Source organism: Brienomyrus brachyistius, chromosome 25 (genome assembly GCF_023856365.1).
Source record: "Brienomyrus brachyistius isolate T26 chromosome 25, BBRACH_0.4, whole genome shotgun sequence".
NCBI lineage: Eukaryota > Metazoa > Chordata > Actinopteri > Osteoglossiformes > Mormyridae > Brienomyrus > Brienomyrus brachyistius.
Genome location: NC_064557.1, coordinates 8,127,391 through 8,148,334, shown reverse-complemented (window position 1 = coordinate 8,148,334; position 20,944 = coordinate 8,127,391). Strand labels below are relative to the sequence as shown.

The window sequence follows — 20,944 nt, the reverse complement described above, 5'->3', positions numbered from 1 at the left end:
GACGGTGTCCTCGCCATGACACAGAACTAACAATATTGTAGAGTTAAATGTCAAACAAGTGCTGGAAGTCATTTGGTCAGACTGCCTTTGACGGAGGTCTGTCGACGCCATGGCAGGACTCATTGCGGGCCCCCCCCTGCTTAGCAACGTTTTCGTGGCGAACCCCAGCCCAAGGCCGATTTTTAATCCCAGTCCAATACATTTTAGTACTGGAATTTGGAATCGAGGGCCAGCTTTGAAGAGTCCAGTGGGTTCAGCCTGGACCCGACGTGTGGAGCCGCTTATGCGGATCCTTTGTCTCAGAGCAAAGTCAGGTGCGGAGTTAGTGTGTTGAGAGCTCTATGGTGGAGCAGTGTGATGAGCATGGAGAGCAGGGCTGAAGCTGGATGGTCTCATGGCCGCAGATCCTCCTCAGGGAGCTCATGATGACTGGCACTTTGGAACACAGAATCCCAGGTCAGAACAGGCTTCACTGGGGTAAAGGAAAAAACACACCTGGCACGTCTAAAAGCTATGCTCTTCTTTAGATAGACCGTAGATAGAGCAGCTCCTGGTGCCTCCGTCGGATGTTTGGACAGTGCTATAATCAGGCTGTAGCTAGAAGGGGCAGCCCCATACTTAACCATGCCGCTTCATACAGGAGGAGACTGGGCTTCCTAATTCAGCTGATAGATTTTACAGGAAAATGCTGCATTACATGCTCTCAAGTACAAAGCGACACTCAAGCGAGGAAAGCCTGTGGTCAGGGTGCAGAAATAATCCAGGTCTCCAAGTGGGGGGGTCCTAAATCTGGTTCTCTCTCCCCGGAAGACTGGCTGCTGTTCGCCGATTGGTGTTTTATTGGGGGCCCAATCAGACTTTTTGAGAGGCGCCCCAGAAAAACAAACCTCTTCCAGTGGCCGCCCGTCACGAGGAAGGGCACCGCCCCTGCAGTGAAAACGCAGCCGCCACGCAGGAAGTTCTCAAAACAGCTTTATTGCATTTTTGTATTTGGTGCCTGAGGCCAGTGAGCCTCACAAGAGAAAAGGAGGAAGCCATCTCGGAACAATAAAAATAAAATAATTGTAATTATATATTTACTAATCATCCTCCCGTTTTGAAAATACAAAGGCTGGGGTTTCTCTTGAACTTCTGAACCAGAAAATCCATTTTAGTCCCCCCCCCCCAAAACATGGGGCTTATAGATATATCAAACTTGGTGTCTCTGAAAGATCCAGAAGTATGGCTTTCTGACTGTACAAGGTGGCACCTTGGAGGGCGGAGCCAGCAGACACCCAACTGCGCCTCCCACTGGTCAATGGGGGACACGCTCTGCTCAGTCCTGAGGTGTGTGATCTCGCTCAAGATGACTGATACTGTGTCTCTTTGTGTCTGAGGGCTCAGAATTAAAAATGCATGAATGCCCTAGGGGCTGTTTCATTTCTAGACCCAATACATGACCTGAAAACTACTACAAGAGATAACATTTGTTTCTGGACTATCTCAAGACTTAAGGGATGATCCTGGGTGAGAGATATATATGAATGCATGTATGTAACAGTCAGACTAAGAAGATATGGTGGACATCATAAGCCATCACATGTTCAACTGCCCGGAGGCGAGACAAACCAGAGAGCGGACCAGACGTACCTCACACCTGTGACCTTTGACCTCCATCTCCGTTTGAGAGAGCCAGCCATCCGCTGGCTGCTTTTTTGAGAAGCGCCATAGTGGAGCAACCCACCAATCAGCAGGATGAGGACTCCCCCCCCCCCCCCCCCCCCCCCAAAATAAAAAGCCCCCAATTCCCTTCCCACACAGCAGAGGGGACATTCCCAAACGCATTGCCCAGCCTCCACAGATCACAGTTGTTCCTGAAAGAATTTTCCATATATCTATATTTTCATATTTTATATATATATATATATATATATATATATATATATATATATATATAATTACTTTAAAAAACTTGGGAAATAGATACTGGAACACAGTCAAAGTAGCTGCTATTGGCTCATCAGAGAAAACCAGCAGTGGTTCAGTCTCAGAGTTTTTAGTCATTTTTGTTCAGTTAGAGAGCTGTTGTCAGCGAGATTAGAAAAGTAAAATGGCTATTTTTACTCTCTCTCTTCCCCCTCTTTCCAACACACTTCTAATCCAGGTCACAGCCGACACTGCAGGGGGCGGCAGAGAGCCGTGGCGGTGCTGCTCAGAAATGGCGGTGAGTTCCCTCTCCGTCTGCTAGCCCATCTCCGTCCATAGATGCCTCATGCACCCACCCCCCCTCACATCTCATTGGCCAGGTCCTCATTCTCGGCGCTTACGTCCCCATTGACTGTGATCTTCATGGTCTCCTCATACCCCGGTGGCATGAACGCCAACGTGTAGGGGAACAGCTTATGGCACTCTGCCCGGTAGACCTCCGCCTTCTCCTTGCTATTGCCCAGGCTCCCGCTGCGTAGGTTTTCTAGCACTTCTGTGCAGATCTGAGGTATGGGCACAAGAGGGCACCACAGTTAATGAAGTGTCACCCTCGCTTCCCAGCCATCTGTGCTTCAGAACCTAGTAGCCTTCAGTGGAAACTCTATTCAAGATCAGCATCATAGACGGGACCAAGACTAATCCCCATGGTGGGCACAGTCAAACATACTGCTGTACCTGGATGCTCCGGTTGCTGAGGGACTCATCCAACGCTACGGCCAGCTCCACAGCCTTCTTCTCCACGGAGGAATCCAGGTAGTACATCATTCTGGCAGCTGTGACACAAAAACAGTGCAAAACTCACGCACAAAGAAGCCAAACTCAACACAGAGCCTACCGAACTCCAGAACCCAAGAAACGACCAACCTTGCATGGAAGAGAGCACCTACCTGCTAACCTGTGAGGAATGGAGCCCGAGTGCTTGCTCAGGAAAGCCTCGTTGAAGCTCTTGGCGTCGCAGTTGCCGAACAGCCTGGCGATTTCCTGTCTCAGCACCAACTGCACTCCTTCTGCTAAGTCTTTACTCCGGGACACTGGGATCAGGAGTATGATGGTTCATGTGGTCGTTGGTGCACATGCCTCAATAGTGTTCGACTCACATGACTGAGTTGGCTATTTTAACGATCAACGGTATCTTGTTAGTGAACTAGCGAAGTTAGTACTAAATGTTTGTTCTAAAAACCAAAACGTATCTTTTGATCCGTAGACAAGTGACTCTTCTACCATCGATTACTCATCCTTGGAGGCCTTGGGATAGCATTTTTGAAAATGGCACAGGGGGGTGTTGGGGGCCGAAGTCTGTGCCGATGGTCTTTATACGAAAAGTTACTCACCCGCTCTAAAGAAACGTACTAAACACTGGTGGAGCCAAGGGTGCTCAGGATCTATGGCGAAGGCCCTCTTCACCGACTGCAGCATCAGCAGGAACTTCTCTGCAGGCGATTGTGACGAATGAGCATCAGAGCCATCCAGCTTAATCCTCTTATCGCCTACTGATGGTCGAGTCGGCTTAGGAGGTCACTGAACACCCTCGCACTTTATAAACTTTGCCGAAATTAACATGACAAAGGATCTCTCACCGCTCTGCATCTCGATGTGCTCACCTTTTCTAAAGTAGATCTCAAATGCCAGGAGATGCGTATCAATCTTATTCTTCACCAGGTTTTTCAAGGGAGTTAAGAATTTAACGGCTTCCTCCAGTGGATTTTCTACCTATTGAGATGGATATTGAGGTTTTTCAGTAATTACCTATGCAGTTTGATTATTCTGTCACCTAATCCGGCACACAGTCATAGTGAACCTGGAGCAAATCACAAGATCAACAGCGCGCATGGCTGAGGATTCCTAAGATTGGATGTTGATCGGTCGCAGGGCACACACTCGTACACAGAACCACACACCACAGGCGATTCAAAGACTTCGATCCACATAAACCATCTTTGGCCTGAAAGAGGAAGCTGGAGGACCTTATGGAAACCCACCCAAAACATGGGGATAATGTGTACACAGAAATCAAACCCACAACCCAGATGCTCAAAGTGACTCAGACTGCCACCTAGGGGGCTTACTTGCCAGGACCACCATCTCACTCATAGACGTATGCCTAACCTTCGCCAGTTTCTCCGGCACGAGCTCCTTTTTGGGGCTGCCGATCTCCTCGTCGTCCTCCTCCTTCTTCTTCTTCTGGTTCTTAAGCTGCTTCTCCTTCTCTGCGTTCTTCTTCTCCTCCTCCAGCTGCGCCTTCTTCTGCGCCCGCCGCTGCTTGTTCCGCAGTTTTTTCAGCTCCTTGTCGGTCAGGTTGGCTACACGCGGCAGACGGGCGATTCGTATTCAGCAAATCGCACCTCCCCCGTTCATTCCTTGGGTTGAGGGGCATCTTAACAATCTCAAAAACTAAAGGCTGTCGTGTAAAACACTGTTCCTTAGCTTGGAATGGGCTGTACTTTGTAGAATTTTCGCTACCAGTGGCCATTTACAAATTTCGGTCCTCTAAAACAGTGGCTTTCTACCTTTCATTAACCATCCATCCATCCATCCAATTTCTGTAACCACTTGTGCTATTCAGGGTCATGGGCACAAGGCAGGGAACAACCCAGGATGGGGCGCCAACCCATCAAAGGGCACATTCACACAATATGCCTTCACACCTACGGGCAATTCAGAAACTGTAACCTCAACATGTTTTTGGACTGTTGGGGGAAACCGGAGAACCCAGAGGAAACCCCACGACGACACGGAGAGATCATGCAAACTCCATACTCATGGAGCTATGGCGGAAACATGAAACGTGAACCCAGAGGCGTGTGGTCGACAGTTTTAACCATCACATCACCATGCCGTTCAGTCACTGAACCCTCCGCACCTACTCTACCACCCCGAAGAGGAGGAAATCCGTACTCAGAAAGACATGAATAATGTCAAAATGCTCAAATGAATATCTAGACCAGAAGAAATATTCTACTTAAGATGGATGCCTTGGAAATTCATCTACTACCTCTGTAATGCTGTGGCATGTATGAAATCAATGGGCCTGGGTTGGTAGGTTCTGGCTGGTCAGCTGTTTTGTGGCACCACTCACCAGTATCTGCCTTCAGCTCCTTGTTCTCGTCGGCCAGCGGGTGGTCGTGCAGGCCGAGATAAATCTCGATGGCCGTCCGCGAGGCCTTGTAGTAGAAGGGGTGCATGCGCAGCACGTCCTCCAGCTTTAGTAGATCCACATAGGAGCGTAGGGTCATCTTCCTCATGCAGTACGTGTGAAAGTCAAACTGGTCGTCCGTGATCTCCACAAAGTGCTGGGGGAGGAGGGGGACGCAGTGAGCAGATAGCATGTGCCTGAACGGTGGGAGTGGGTGGCGGGGGGGGAGGGGCTTACCCTCTCGATCTCATGGCACTTCTTGAGTGCCTCGCCGTAATTCCTTGTGGCCTTGTAGGCCACGGCACACTCTGCTTGGAACCACATGCACTGCATCTCATTCAGGTTCTCCACTGCCGAGGCTCCTTCCTGGGGAGGCACGGGAAAGGTGTCCGTCAGGTCAGATGGGGGTGCCCTTTAACGTGCAGGTCCCCTTCACCATATTCAAACAACTCTGTGCCAGAGAGAACCCCCCCCCCCCCAGAGGACGTACTGTATCTAAGGATTTTATGTCCGTGATCCATTAAGACGTTTTATGCTTTTATATTGGGCTGTAAACTGAATAAAGAAATTTTTATACAAGCACCTCCTTTTCCTTTACAAGCACCTCCTTTTCCTTTACAAGCACCTCCTTTTCATTGTGTTTTATCAAGTGCCTGAAACTGCAAATTTGGTCCTTATCCAGAAGACACATGTGTAAGTCCCTCACCCGCGTGAACTTGGAGCACATCTCCTCAGCTTCCTTCACCATGCCCGCCTTCAGCATGTACTTGGCGCACTTGGAGTTGATGAAGCGGTCTGCCGTGTCCAGGGCCTGTGCCTCGTCCATCCACCGCACCGCTTCCCGGATATTCCCTGCATGCTGGGGGGGGGGGTGACTGAAGTCAGCGGGATACAGACATCCCCGCACAAAGCAAAAAAGCAATGTCCCCCCCGCAAATCCAATCCAGCTCCTAATCACCTTGTAGATTTTGGCTTTGACCACGAAGAGCTCGATGAGAGTAGGCGTGCTCTCGATGGCGGCGTTGATGTAGTCCAGGGCCAGTCCTTGCTGGCCGGTCTGGTTATAGTGCTGAGCCAGGAAGTATTGCACCCACAGCAAGGTGGTGGGAGGCTCCTCCTTCCTATCGTCTGTGGGCAGGTTTTAACCAATCAGATTCCACTGCCTACTGCAGGTCATACCCAATCAGATTCCACTGCCTGCTGCTCACTAGGCCACAGCACATCTGCATTCCACTGTATAAAATACCACAAAGATGGCTTGACCACCAAAACCTCACGATTCCCCCTAACTGCGTCACGCGAATCTTTCTCCTGTTTCAGTCCCTAGTGCATAGATCACAGTACTGGATCTGTAATTTCACAATCCAGGGGGAATTTCACCAACATCACATCTATTTATTTATTACCACAAGGACTGTACTTGACGTCGCAGCGTAGCGTCAATATACAGGGTTTCCATGGTCTGCGTTACGATATTATGTCTTTACGATCGGTAAATGATTTTCACTTTTAGTACATTAATCAATAAATTACATTTTTATAAATTAGTGTTGTTGATTTTGCCCAGCTGTAGGCTAATGTGAGTCTTCTAAGCATGCTTAAGCTGGGCTGGGCTAGGCTATGATGTTAGCTTAGGTGTACTGCATTAAAATGCATTTTCACTTTACGATATTTTTGCCTTACAATAGGTATTATTGGAACGTAACCCCATCATAACCTGGGGGGGGGGGGGGGGGGGGGCTGTACTTCATTAAAAATACACCCCATTCACTGGTTCTAGGTACACTTATTACAACTTAGTACACTTGTCTCATTACGTCAAGTCGCGCCTGAATATGTGTGACGTGGGGGCAGTTTGTCCCCATGAAGAAAAAAGGTCAAACTCACCATTTTGATGAAACATCCGACAGCTTTTTAAAGACATTTCATAGCCGACCACTAATTCTTGGATTATAGACACCTGCAGATGCGACACAGAGCATGGGATCAGTCTCTGGCAAGTGCCGGCGTGTCTAATTTTCACGTAAAGCATTTCTGTGACTGTGTTGCGTTTATAGCTGTTGACTATGTTTCCATTTTCCTCACGAAAGATTTTACTAAATGGAAACGGACAGTAAACAGATCCGGACACTCGGAGTGAAGCCGGACAACAATGGGCGCCCCAGACTACCTTCTCCTTGTCGGTGTACAGCGACTTCAGGGTGGTAAACGCAGGGGGACATCCTTTGCTGAAATTCATTCTTAAGTATTTATCCAGGCAATCCCTAAATTTCTCACCTACAGCAAACAAGAGGATTGTTACTTAAATCCCGATAGTCAATTACAAGGATGTGAGAAGCAGGGTTTAACCTAATCGTATCCCACAATTCCACACTACCTGCCCCTAGCTGCGTGTAAACGTGTGGCAACCCGACCTAAACTGAACATGAAGCGGAGACGTCATCACGAGGGTCTAGCACCACTACGACAGTGCGTTCAAGTGACTATCAACACTGTCATGGGCCCCCGACATGTGTAGCTCTTCTTTGCCTATGTCTAGAAGGTCGTCGGTTCAAATCTCAGAGTGATGTCACCATCGAGCCCCTGAGGAACCCTCAACTGCTCCAGGCCCTGACTGACAATGTTACCCAAAGCGACGTACATTGTTCTGAGAAAGTGGGGTCAGACAAATAAATAAAATGTAACTTGTTAATCAATCATCCCAGCTGTACATATTACAGACCGTAACAAATGTCTAACTTGTCAGACGGTGTAAGTGCTATATGATGCGTGTACCTGTCCAAATGCTCTGCTAAGTAGATTTAGCACACATTTCCTCACACTATTAAGTACAGAAATGTTTTAACAGACATGAATATGCAGTCCACTTGGCAGGGAAACCGCTCCATGTTATAGGAGCGTGTTATAGGACATGACCTCTGACCTCTTAAAAAGTTAAGTGGGAGTCTCCGAGGCATCAGGCCTTTGGGGAACTTCACCCAGGCGTCCTCGTAGATCTTCTGCTTGTCCTCGATGGTGGCTGCAGGGACGAAATGAGTGTCAACCAACACGCTCACTGCCGCACCGCCGGCCCCGAGCTCGGGGAGAACATGATGTGTAGGGACTGTACAACATGATGGGCCAAGATCAGCTGTCCTTAAGCCGTTACCATGCCAACCAAAATCCAGAGACACAACACTGTCTGAATGAAGAGAAAAAGCTCTAGCTATGAAGGTCCATGTCCATTCATCCATCCATTGCCTGTGTTTTACCTACACAAAAATGTTCTGAGGGCAGAACAATAAAATGATTGGGTCCGAAAGATGACCAATCACATTGCAGAGGAGGTGGGTCCAAGCAACTAGAGGAGGCGGGACCGACCAATCAGATGTCTTGGTCCTGACTCCTCTAGTTTCTTGGGTGTAAATAAAACTTCCCACCCATCCATGCATCCATCCTTTATACCTGCTTGTTCTATGCATGGAAGCTACCGGCACATGACAGGGAACAATCCAGGATGGGAAGCCAACAGGAAGGTCCATCCATCCATCCATCCCTGCAAGGGGCCTGAAATCTACTCCAGGAAGCCCTGTGCAATAGGCAGGAGGACAGCCTTGGTGGAGAGAATCCACGTACCCGGTCTCAAGGCCTTCTCCAGCCCGTGGTAGTAGGACCAGTTCTCTGGGTTCCGCTCCCGCAGCTGCCGGTACACCTCGCCCGCCTCTTCCATGCGCTCCAGGTTCAGCAGCAGCTCCCCTGTGGAAATAGTGCCCCCTACCCTGTCAAATGCTGCATGAGCCATCCTGCATCCACATGATTTTATGGAAACGCAAAAAATAACAACAAAAAACCAAAAATAACCCCTGAAGTTGAGGTTGCGCTACCCCACGCACCTTTGGTCTCCTCGACGGCCAGCTTGTCGCAGATCTGCCTCTCATAAGTGCTGAGGTGGTCTAGCGCCTCCTTGTGGAGACCCGCCTCCCGGAGGACTTGGTTCTGGTAGAGCAGCAGCTCGCTGTACTCGTAGTCCACTTTGTCAGGCGACGTCTGGGACACAAGAGAAGTCAGACATTATTATAAACATAAAAAAATAAATAAATGAACAAAATCTCACTTTGGTAAAAGCTCTTCAGAGTGACTGTATCTGGGTACATTTTAAAACGTACCACGTACCACCTGAGAAGATTTACAACAGGCCGTACCACTGGGACGTCTGTGCCTCCCGCTGCATAGAAGCAGCTGGGCAGTAGGTGGCGTAACAGTTAAGGACTCGATCAATCGTATGGCAAGTGCTGCCACATGCCAAATGTCCCTGTTCTAAGTGCTCCGGGGGTGAGGCACTTAACCTGAAATGATGATCAGTAAATATAGATCCAGCAGGATAGATTAAGTTTGCTTACAGTCTGGCTGTAATCACGGACGGTGAGTTTAAAATGCCAAAACTGTTTGTGTTTCAGATGTGACGCAAACGAGCAACATGACAAACAATTCCAGGAAGCTTTATTTTGGGAGGGGGTAAATTGGGCGTCCATTGCATCGTGGCCACTGGGGCGGCGAGGTGGAGCAGTCACAATACCTATTCTGACCTCACGGCTTCCTCCCTCCGGGGTTGTTTCAGAAAGGCGGTTATAAATATACCCGAAAGGCTGGCTTAACATACCCAGCTGGCAGAATTAAGAGAACAGGGGGCAATTATCTGAGAAGGACTGGAGGGGGGTCGTCGGCCGCGGACCGCCCACACCCCTGCACCGGCTCCCGTGTCCTTTCCGCTGCATCAAGGGACGAGGGTAGGGGGGAGTTCTCACCCTCACGCCAGGAGGCCTAGAGACCTAGTTGGAGAGTCACCTGCTGCGTTTTCCTGAACTCCTCGATGATCCTGGAGGCCATGTCATAGTCCTCCAGCAGGTGGTAGGCGATGGCGTAGCCGATCCAGGAGGCCCTCTGTGCAGGCCGGAGCTGAAGCAGCTGATACCGGGTTTCCTGGTAAACACAGGGCATGGACAAGGGCCTGAAAGGGTGCGACCCAGCCACGGGGGCAATTTGCGGATTAAAGACCAAGGCTGGAGTTATGTGCAGGAATGCAACTCCCCCAAGGCTGAGAGAGCAGAGAACAGGAAGATGGCATTTGGGGATGGGGAGGGCAGTGGGTGTCTGCCGCTGAATCACACTGCCACAGCGTGATAGCAGGGGGCAGGAGACCATGACGGCTCCATTACACACACGCATACATACAAACAGACATGCACATGGCAGCAGGACCGTCTCCACCAGCGAAATTCCCTCCCCTTCCCAGCAGGAACTCGTTGCGCCCTCAAATATTTACAAGAGAATTCTGACATGTTAAGGGCTTCACTCAATGTCCTGATCGTGAAATGACTACTCCACTAGTTTATGGGATTCAAACCCACAACCTTGCGGCCACGAAAATGGGTCCCTAGTCCAGTAAGCTACACAACACCACAAGCAAGCCAGGCAAGGATTGTGACTTCGTTCTCCAAATAGTTATAATTGCATGACATTTAAAGTTCATCAATGCGGTTCATCCAGCAGCAGCCAGAGGGCAGCAGAGAGCACCTTCAAGTGATCACCCACCCTGTAGCCCTCCAGGTCCCTCATCTGGATCTGCAGCAGTGAGAGGTCCCTCAGGATCTGGAGGTTGTCCTTGTCCCACTTCAGGGCATTCCTGTAACATTTAATGGCTTCGTCGTACTTCTTGTCCGACCTCTGCAGCAGGCCATAGACGTGCCAGCCTGGGCGGCAGTGGAGTCAAGGAGAACTGCGGCGCACAAATTATTCCAATATCACCAAGCACCGGACAAGCAATGTGGTATTCAGAAGACGGGGAGCGGGCAGCTCCACAGCCAATGAGGTGCCAGGGAATTCACCAGTGGGTGGTGACAGACATTTCGGTCTTCCAATAAGAGGAGCTGCTGCTGAAAAACCGAAACAGATCACAACGACTGTATTTCTCATTCTGAAAACTTCCCGGCTTGCTGGGGGGTGACCTGCAGGTGGCGCCAGATGGGCAGGATACAGACATGACTCTTCAGGTCATTGCGAAGCCCTCGCCGTACCAAGTCACAGGCCTCCTCCTTCTTTCCCAGGCAGTTGAGGGTCAGCCCCTTCATGGCCAGCGTCTCTGTAAAACGAGGGTGCAGCAGGGTGTGTTGTGGAGGCAGGGTTACCCCGAGCAGAGCCTCGCTGGACACCGGCATGACCGTAAAGCATGTCAGCCACCCCGGGGTCAAAGTGACCCCGAACCTTCATCAACCCCATAATGCCCTTTACTACCAACGCTGTTAAGGAAGCTCGCTCACTGGCCAGATTACAGCAAGTCTCCGGCAAGTTTAACAATGTGTTATTCACAGTCAGGATGGGAACATTTTGTTGACTGAATAGTTAATGCATGCATTACATTTTTACCAAATATTGGGTAGGCCCATGCTTACCTAAAATGACTGGCATCACACCACTATCTGTGATGCATCGTTAATGAAGAAGTAAATAATTACTGACAAAAGCTTTTCGATCTGAAGACCGGAGTGGAAATCAAGAGGGTGTTTCACTCTTGTGGCCATCAGGGTCATTATCACTAACGAGAACTAAAACTACAAAACATTATCGTTAAATGAATAAAATGAGAACGAGATGCGGAAATCAAAAATTTCAACTAAACGAAAACTATAAATATTGTTTCGAAAAATAAAAACAAACGTCAAACACTTTACGTGACTATTTTGGCAAAGTAACGATTTGTTTATTGATAATTACCAATAAAACCTGGAACATGTTTTGCGCATTTTGAGGACATTAGTACATAAAATATTAATAGTATTTTTGGTAAATAATGATAAATCATTAACAAAATAGTCATGGAAAACAAATTTTAACTGAGTGAAAACTATAAATAATGTTTCTGGGGAAAAAAAACTGAAACAACCGTCAAACACTTTTCCAAACCTATTTTGCCAAAGTCACGATTTGTTTATCGAAAATTACCAATAATACCTGGAACGTGTTTTGTACATTTTGAGGACATAATTTGCTCTGTGTATTTATGTGGGAATCTCTAAAGATCAGAGACATAAAACTGCTCTGCAACTTTCAGTCTATCCCAGAAACAAAATTACTAAAACTTAAACGAAAATGCGCAAAAACGAAATAGGAAAAATATCTTATGGATATAGAACCCATACCGAAAACTAACTGAAACTAAACTGGATTTCAGATAAAAACTGAAAACGGATATAAAAATTTAAAAAAAAAAAAACTGAAAACGATATAAAAATAAAAACTGAAATTAAAATGATAATGGTGCCCACCCAGAAAAAAAAAAGGAATTTATGAAATTTAATAAGGAAAAATTAATCTGGGCTTACATGATGTATACCACAGTGCAGAAAACTCAGGTGTAATCCAAAGGAAAATTCCATAGGTGAGTGTCACCGTGGGAAGGACAGGAAATGTGGCATTAAGGCAGGGTGGGAGCGGGCTGGCTCAGAGCAGCGGGTGGGGTCGACTCCCAAAGGGAGGCGTCGTTACACTGGCACAGTGGGGTGTCTCTGCTTACCTCCATGTTCGGCAAACTTGGGGTTAGACAGGATCTGTTTGCAGAACTTCAGGCCGTTTCTGTACTGCTTGTGCTCGTAGCACCTCTGGGGACAGAAATAAGAGGGGGCGGGGGGTCAGGGAGGGTCATGGCGCTAGGCGGGAGATACGCGACAATCGATGAAGACAGAGACCGATGCATTGTCACTGTATGAGTCTCCTATCAAAAGCAGAAGTGACTCAATGAAAGGAGTGACAGTAAATCCGTCAGACGTTGTTTAAGTTACGAGTAACAGATTTTTTTTCGAGGTTTGAGCGGAGCACACAAAGCCAGGATGCGGCGCTTTCAGACAGAAAGGGCTAAACCGACCAGCTCAGCAACCGTACCTCGCAGATGGAACAGGAGTGCTGTTTTTTTCAGGGGGGTTTTTTTTTGTGGAACAAAAATCGTGACCTCAGTCCGGACTGAAAAAAACAGAAGAGCGGAGCTGACCTCAGCCGGCCCTGACTGCTGTGGGCTAACAGAAGAGACTTCTGTGGGTGGCAGGGGACAGGATCCGCTGTTATACACGCTTAGACACTGCAGTCATGGCAACATGACAACACCAACCAGTTTGAGTACCTCTCCTTATCTCCTTCAAAAACTAGTTATCCTAAGCAAAGCTGTCCTGGAAATAAACCCTACATGCGCTAAACCCAAGATCTACTTCGTGAATGTGAGCACAGTGATCAGTAATACTTAACTGGCATATAACTCAGAGTAACTCATGGCCTTTCTTCCACAGGGTTGTGGGCTCGATTCCCGCACCCGACTCTGTGTGTATCGAGTATGCATGTGTTCAGATGAGTTTCTTAGTTTCCTCCCACGTTTTTAAGACATAAAACCATGAACTGGTCCCCGAAGTGTGTGTGCACTGTGATGCACTGGCATCTTATACAGAGTGTCCTCCATTCTGCTTCCTAGGTTCCTGTCTTATGGATGTTCTGCAGTGCCAGTGTAACTGCGTTTCTTGCCTTAGTACTAGGTGCTGTCGAGTAGATGTTTGCTGCTGGTGACCGTGCAAACACCACTGCTCTACGGTAACTTGTGCCCTGTCTGGTTTTTCAAGCTTTCCAGTGGCTTCTTCACTGTTGTGATAATCGAGTCCATCCACTTTCTTTTCCAAGAAATTTGTGCTTCGGTCCTCGTATGATTCACAGAGGAGGCAGTCTATCGTTTCTCAAAAGAGCCTTCGAGGTTCCTGTATTTCGGCAAGGAAATGTGCCACTCTAAAGGGAAGCACGCTTCACTCCTCCCGGTCCAGGAGCCGAGAGACCAAACGTCTCGCTGACATTTCAAACTGCTGAGCTCCTTGTAACCGAGTTCAATTATCGTGATGCGCTCCTCGAAGCCGCCCTCTGAGATTACTTGCGAAGCCGTTTTGGTTAATCACATGGAAACCTGCCTCATGAGATGCCAACACAAAACCCTGCATCCCTCTTTGCTTACAGTTATGGAGGTGAATACATCCCTTTTAGGATTTTAAACTGCAGGACACAAATGAATTTATTTCTCACAAGTCAGCACCTGAATTTTACAAAGTCAAAATAAAATTGATAGGTGTACAAGCAGCTACATTCACGTTCTCCAGGTACGACAACAAACAACAAGTCTAGTAAGGTAACAACTCATGTGACACTAAACTGAACCACATCAGACAGTTAGAGTAGTTGAAATTGGGTTAAAGATGATATCCTTCCGGTATCATCGGCAGCGTATCAGAAGTACACTAGACAGCCTGCCAAATATAGACGCTATGGATGTGTGGACATCCTTTGGCTGAGATGTAAGAATGCTCACTCAAATACAGAAAAAGCATTAGAGGAATGATCGCTGGGTGCATGGTCCACACTGCACACGGCACTGAAGTGTCCCTGTGCAGTCAGGTGACCCGGGAAATCAGAGATGGGACCCTTTTCGTGATTACTCCTGGCACAGCCTTAAATACATCAGCTTTAAATACAGGTTCTTCAGCAAACTTGGACAAGCCAAAAACCTTACTGTGGGTTTGTGTGCGACTATGTGTGTTTAAATGGGCAGCACAAAATTACAAGTGTAATCTCTAATTTTTCATCATTTCCTCCTAACGTGGAAAACCGCATCTGACAGCTTCACGAGACCACAACCGACACTTTGGGCCACAGGAGGTGGGGCGGCTTTTGCCTTCCAGCAGTCGGGTTGGGCTTGGACGCATCCAGTCCAGTCCAGTCTGTTCAGGACTCTCAACCTGCTTGTTTTCCAAATGTTGCCAAAATTTTTAGTACAGCACAAGACATCATAAGACCTATGCCAGTTAATCACTACTGAATTACCTAACCTTAAAGAGGGTGGCGTTTAATGTTTCCTGTCCATCTGCAAACAGGTAACAAGTTGACCAACTAGTTCCACCTCAGTGCAGGTCGGCCTGGCTGTCAAAAGCAGCCCCAAAGGTAGAGACTCCTCGGATTGCATCAAAGAGCCTGGTGACTGTCTAACTCAACAAATCAAGTTTAATCATACAGGACAGTTTTAACTTATTGCAGTACCAACAAGTCGGGATCGCCTGAGATGACTGGTGCGTGTCCTGGGCTGCACTGCACCCGCATCACTGAACCCAGGAACGACAGCGGCTCTGGGTGACAAAAGCGGACGGCTCGCCCTCCCAGCAATGCGATCGGCCCCAGCCCCAGCAGCAGCAGCAGCAGCAGCCGCCGCCGCGCCGGTCAGGACACCTGACACGGCCACATGCAGCCCACCGTTCCCATCTCGGCAATCTCGAATACATTTCATGTGTTTCAGCCCGATGCTGCCGTCTAATATTTAGCGACGCCGTTTGCAGCCCTGCCAAGCGGCTCCGTGCGCGCTCGTGCACGGCACAGCGACGCGCGGGCGCGCGCCGGCCGCTTAACCGAGCCCGGGGCTTCCTAAGCCGATCTGCGGCAGTGCGAGCCCGGCCAGCCGAGCGGGGCTAGGCCGGTCGCCGGGCACCCTGCTCTCCCTAAGCATGATGAGACACGATGCTAGGTGGTCGCCATGCATCAGCTCACCAGGATCCTCTTGAAGAGGGCGTTCTCCTTTGGCGGCAGGACGGCTGTCGGCATTGTTCCGGTGTCCGCCGGAGCTCAGCACATGTGATTGTCTCTCCCCCTGTCCTCCCCTTGTTCTCTGCTCCGCTCTCGCCCGATCGCTCCCTCTCCGGGCTCTCCTCTCTCACGTGGTGGCTGAGGGGACCCCCCCCCCTCCCGTCCAAAATGGCCGATTCTCCTCTAGCTTCGCGTCCGGCGTCTCCGCGGTACTCAGCGACCCGAGCACCGGCCCGCGCCTCCGCCCACTTCGCCGCTAGGTGGCGCCGGTCAGACGGAATAACCTTCCGCGTGATCGCACTTGTTCAACTTCTACATCAAAACATGAGTGTTCTACAGTTTCCAATTAAACATAATAAGCAATTTGTGCTTGATTAGAACTTTCACCACCAGGTAGACTTTCAAAAGTGGCGTTAATATAGGGAACATTTCTTACATACAATATATTAATATATTACGAAATGAAAAGTATTCTGACTTTTTCGTTCTTTCTTCGCTCTGTGTTTTTCCCATCGTTCAATTCCTGTGTTTTTTATACATATATAAATATGTATTTATACATATATAATACGTTAAAGTAGAGGTACCATTATACATGGCTGTATAATCCTCGGTGTGCATGAGCAAAAAGAATTGTTGATAAAGCTTGCTCTTCACAGAGTCTCTTTCCTGTTCATTAACCCTCATCGCATTTAAATTCCAGCAGATATGTTTACTTCTGGGTAATTCTGCTGAGTTTCGGTCCAAAACCAGACAAACGCCGAGATCTCACTTCTAAACATCTCAATATGTTTGGAAACAGTGACACTGAGGCAAAAAAATAACTCACAGTCTTCCAACCAATGAGTTCTTTTTAATGTTATTAATTTTTTTCAGTACTTTCAGTAGAAAATATTTATTAGGGCATCACCAAGGTTACCAACTCTCACACATCTGGGGTGACAGTCACGCTTTCAGACTCTCACGCTCATGCAAGAAACCTTATGGCAAATCTATAATATTCCATTATAAACCTAATGTTGGCCACATCAAAAGCGGTGAAATCATTTGCAAACCCTACAGATTATTTACAAGGCTATAAAACTCTTACATACATGTAAATGCGTGTGCAGATTTGTCTCGAATTGAAAATCTCACGCCAGCCAGCTAAACAAAGTTGACAACCCTGCATCACAGCTGTGTAGACTGTCGTGAAAGGTCAGCCATTTTAGATTGAATATCAATTAGTAGTCTGTGTCAACTATGGAATCAGCAATCGGGACTTTGATATGCAAGTTTTCAAGGTAACCTCAAAATTAGGAGGTATTGCTGTTTGCATCACCAGAATAAATCACAATAAAGAGAACGCTTAAAAAAACATTTCAGGAACTCGCTAAATATCATCAGAATTATGTGACATTTAAATGTATAATACACATGTAATATAAATAAACTACACCTAATGCATACGTAAGGTATAACGGAGATCAGTTACTCTGTGATCATCAGTGTTCATTTCCTCCCTGGGATCGACTAGTCTGACGAATCGAAAGTCGAGCGCAGTAAAACGGGAGCATAACCTAAAAAATACTGGAGAATATCTAAAGACATGCCTTTACAGAGGTTACTACTGCAGACGGCCAGCGTCAGCAAGAGTGAGTACACAACAGATGTTATGTCAGCTGTAATTTCTACTAAATAAATCCAACGATTTGGTCCTGGTTTGTCTTAGAAAGCTAGCTATTTTAGCAGTAGTTTCAGCCCGATGCTGACCTTGCCTCAGTAACATGTCATTGTGCTTTACGGAGGAGTTTTAATCGTTTTCAGTAATCTCTAGGTTCCTCTGTTTCTACATAACTAATTAATATTACCAATAATATAAACAAAACGAACAAGTCATTATTATTTCACTGCCTCCCCACAAAACATGCGATTATTTATAGTCGTCTATTTCCAACAAAGCAACCAAAGCAACGCCAACAGCTTGATTTCCACAGTTATTCATTAACCGATCTACAAGCTTGCTACCCAGTATGTGTCGGAACGGTGTCCTTTTACACCCATTCATGTTTCCGGGAAGCTTTATGTCGAAAAAGTATGACAGTGTCATCTCACCCACCCGTGGGAATTTTGCTCTGAAAGAAAAGTAAACTTTGTCAGAGAAGTCTTTTGTTTACATAATAAACGACTTGTAGAGTGATACTGTTGTAGGAACGTTTCTGTTACCAAGCTGTTGTTTGTTAAGATATGATCGGGGTACGGACTACCACAAACTACATCTTTCCCCCCTCTAGGTGTTGTCCGGTCAGCATTTACTGCCAGAAAGCCAGACAACGCCAATCCGAACTGGCTCCGTGTGGGTCTGGCGTTTGGGAGCTCTGCTGCTCTCTGGGCACTGGTAATGTCATAGAGAACAGGACCCATAAAATAATTTCACTCCAGAACGAAAGCTATAAGCACGCGATCCCAGAGTTGACTGAAGCCCAGAACCATTTTAAAACACTGTTCACATTGCGTCGTTGTTAAAATGGATGGCCTACATTTCTGGTTTTATTCAATCAGTGCATGCATGTTTTTATATGTATAAAAATATTTGTGCCATTGCCTTTCTACTTTGAGTTTCCCAACCGCTGTTTTACAGCTTCTCAAGCAACACGGCGAAGATGTTGCAGAGTATAATAGACGAAGTGGACTGGAATGAAGAGCCGAGGACATTGACAGTGAGGAGGGCTCCATCTGTTTCTCCTTGGCTTTGAAGCTGACTGCGTCACATCGTGAAATTACTTATATTGTAGAGTGTGTTAAGTGTTGCAATGCAGTCCTTAAAGGATGAGGCTAAACAAGGCTGCCATGTTTGGATTCATACATGATCAGATGAAAAATAAAATTTTGGTTACTGTGTGTATTTTTTGTTCTCAGAGCAAAACAGAAGATATCAGATTGGGAGAGAGTACTGTCTGTATTGGTGATACATGATTAATATAGTCTGTATGGTCTTATGCACAGTATATGGAATGATTTGTAACAATGTGTATTGAATAAAATTGTAAATACATTGAGTTTCCAAGGTCGAAAGTGTGAAAATCCACAATCTGCATTAGATAAACACACACAACACACAGTTAATCTTTGTATTTTGTCACAGGAATGTTGTCTATTTACTGTATACTTCTAGTATTCTGAAAGACCATGCTTTGGAAATGTATAGTATTAGCGAAAATATGCTATTAAATTTCTCTAATTTGTAAATTTCGTTTTCAGTTCCTGATAAAGCCTGTGAGAAAACATTTATCAAGAAATTGTCTTCTTTACAGTCAGATTTACAGCAGACAACGGAAGGAGTTCTTTAAAGCACAGTCGTATTGACTATAGTAATTTAAAAGTAAAAAAAAACAGTGTCGTATTTAAATCCATCAGTATGCTTAAGTACATTTATTATTTAGAAGCTAATTTTATTTACGAACATTTATATTATAGTGATGTGCCATATTGTTTGAAAGCATACCATGGTTTAATCTTTAAGATTAAGTAAAACTCAAACAAATGCAGTTGAGCATCATTTTATACTATACCTGTGTTAACGATCACACGTCAGCCTGCTTGCCGTTTGTCCGTTTCCCTGGCGCTGGCACAGGGGGCGTTGGCATCCCCGGTCCGCTGGAGGCTGCTGATCGGACCGCTTGTTGCCCCGCCAGACTGCGCACCGCCCCGGTAACACGCTCCTGAGCGGCGATGTCTCTCTGCAGACCTGCCTGGCGTAAACTCGGCTCCTTCACACACAGGTCACTGATGCCGCTGTACAAAAGCGGTGAGTTATATGTCGGTAATGTTTTTACTGGCCAGATTACTTTTGTTTAGTCATGTTTGAAAAAAATACTTAATTGTTTTTCAGTTTGTCATTTTCGGGTATGCATTATCTTGGGCCTATACTTTGTAATTATGTAGGTATATATAAAGCTTAAACTAAGTAGACCTACCTAACCAACTTTATTTGTATGAGCACATTTATATATGCATTTCTAATGGTGGACGGGAGTGCACAGTATACAGAAAAAAGACTGGATCACGGATGCAAGATGAATCGTGCAAAAATGTCAAATGCGGGCAATTACCTTTGTAGTTGTCTATTTAGACTTTTCACTAAGATACACGTGTATGCTTAAGTTATGTTATTAAAACGAAAGCTTCAGAACTTGAATGGACAGCCAGCCACTGTACTTCTCTCACATAGTTCAGTTAAACATTGCTGGTTTGGCAGATACTCTTTCCAGGTAATTAATATAGGCGCGAAGCGATTCTCAACAGCAACCAGAAAGCAGCAGTGTATAACCAACAAGCCTGGACAGCTGTGTTTATGGACGCCCAAACGCATTTCTCACGATCTAGTAAACACTGGGAATCCTTTACGGGGCAAACCAGACTGGTTGTCCTGTGCCAAAGCGCCCAGCCGTATAATATCGCCTGTTTGGGTTTCTCGTTACACCTTCGTTACTGGCATATGTTTGCAAGATGTTATTAATTGATCCATTCTAAAATTGGTTACGCTGTCAGAACTCTCACTTTAGAAGAAAATGATTAGTTACAACCATTTTTAAAAATGCTATATTGCCCCCTGCAAAATTCTGCAATAGTTTCGGTATGAGCGTCTATCGGCAAGGGATGCAGTAGGTCTAATTACGCAATAAAAATTGTCACTGTATGAAGTTATTAAAAGTGAAATATAAATCTGCCATACCCCGAATATCAATGGTTACATGCAATGCTGCTTAGACGAGCAAAAATTCGGTTTGATATCTTTGAGGAATGTGGTATTTTTACGCTGATATCATTCTAACGTGACCTCAGGTATACCTTATAAGCACTGCTGTGCTGCATGAATGAGGGGGGAGTCCAGCTGTGTCTGAAATCTGGGTTTGCTGTAATTCAGGGTTTCCCGAGACCGCGGTGTTCAGTTTGCAGTTTCCCGTTAATTTAGACTTAGTGTCACGTCCCAGCGACTCTAGCTATAGTAAGAAGCACTGCCTCTTTGCATCCCGCAGTGATTCCAGCTCGCTCCCTGGCATATGGGCTACCGGGTGGCACTGGGCCGAAACTGGCTTACGTCATCCTCTGCAGCGGGTCCCTCGCTGCTGCCGTCATCTATGTGAGACCTATTTTTCTTCCCCGTGAACTTATAATTAAATAGAGCCAATTAGCTGTTATCTCTACAAATTTGCAGCATGACTTAATATTCTACCC

General features: G+C 46.7%; 2 protein-coding genes across 2 annotated transcripts; one reads left to right on the top strand and one right to left on the bottom strand.

The window, feature by feature from the left end:
- Window positions 1-1,834: 1,834 nt before the first annotated feature.
- Window positions 1,835-15,981, bottom strand: LOC125720360 (N-alpha-acetyltransferase 15, NatA auxiliary subunit-like). Its single transcript, XM_048995678.1, has 20 exons — window positions 15,692-15,981; window positions 12,648-12,732; window positions 11,112-11,216; window positions 10,670-10,827; window positions 9,923-10,057; window positions 8,971-9,124; window positions 8,714-8,833; window positions 8,022-8,117; window positions 7,269-7,375; window positions 6,986-7,058; window positions 6,057-6,226; window positions 5,805-5,957; window positions 5,336-5,464; window positions 5,042-5,255; window positions 4,072-4,265; window positions 3,567-3,675; window positions 3,297-3,395; window positions 2,853-2,996; window positions 2,641-2,738; window positions 1,835-2,468 (listed from the first exon to the last, which is right to left on the bottom strand). The coding sequence occupies exons 1-20, from the start codon at window positions 15,743-15,745 to the stop codon at window positions 2,268-2,270; spliced, it is 2,598 nt and encodes an 865-aa protein (XP_048851635.1). The 5' UTR covers window positions 15,746-15,981; the 3' UTR covers window positions 1,835-2,267.
- Window positions 15,982-17,204: 1,223 nt separating this feature from the next.
- ndufc1 (NADH:ubiquinone oxidoreductase subunit C1) lies at window positions 17,205-18,761 on the top strand. Its single transcript, XM_048995702.1, has 3 exons — window positions 17,205-17,361; window positions 18,001-18,104; window positions 18,348-18,761. The coding sequence occupies exons 1-3, from the start codon at window positions 17,316-17,318 to the stop codon at window positions 18,405-18,407; spliced, it is 210 nt and encodes a 69-aa protein (XP_048851659.1). The 5' UTR covers window positions 17,205-17,315; the 3' UTR covers window positions 18,408-18,761.
- The last annotated feature ends 2,183 nt before the right edge of the window (window positions 18,762-20,944 follow it).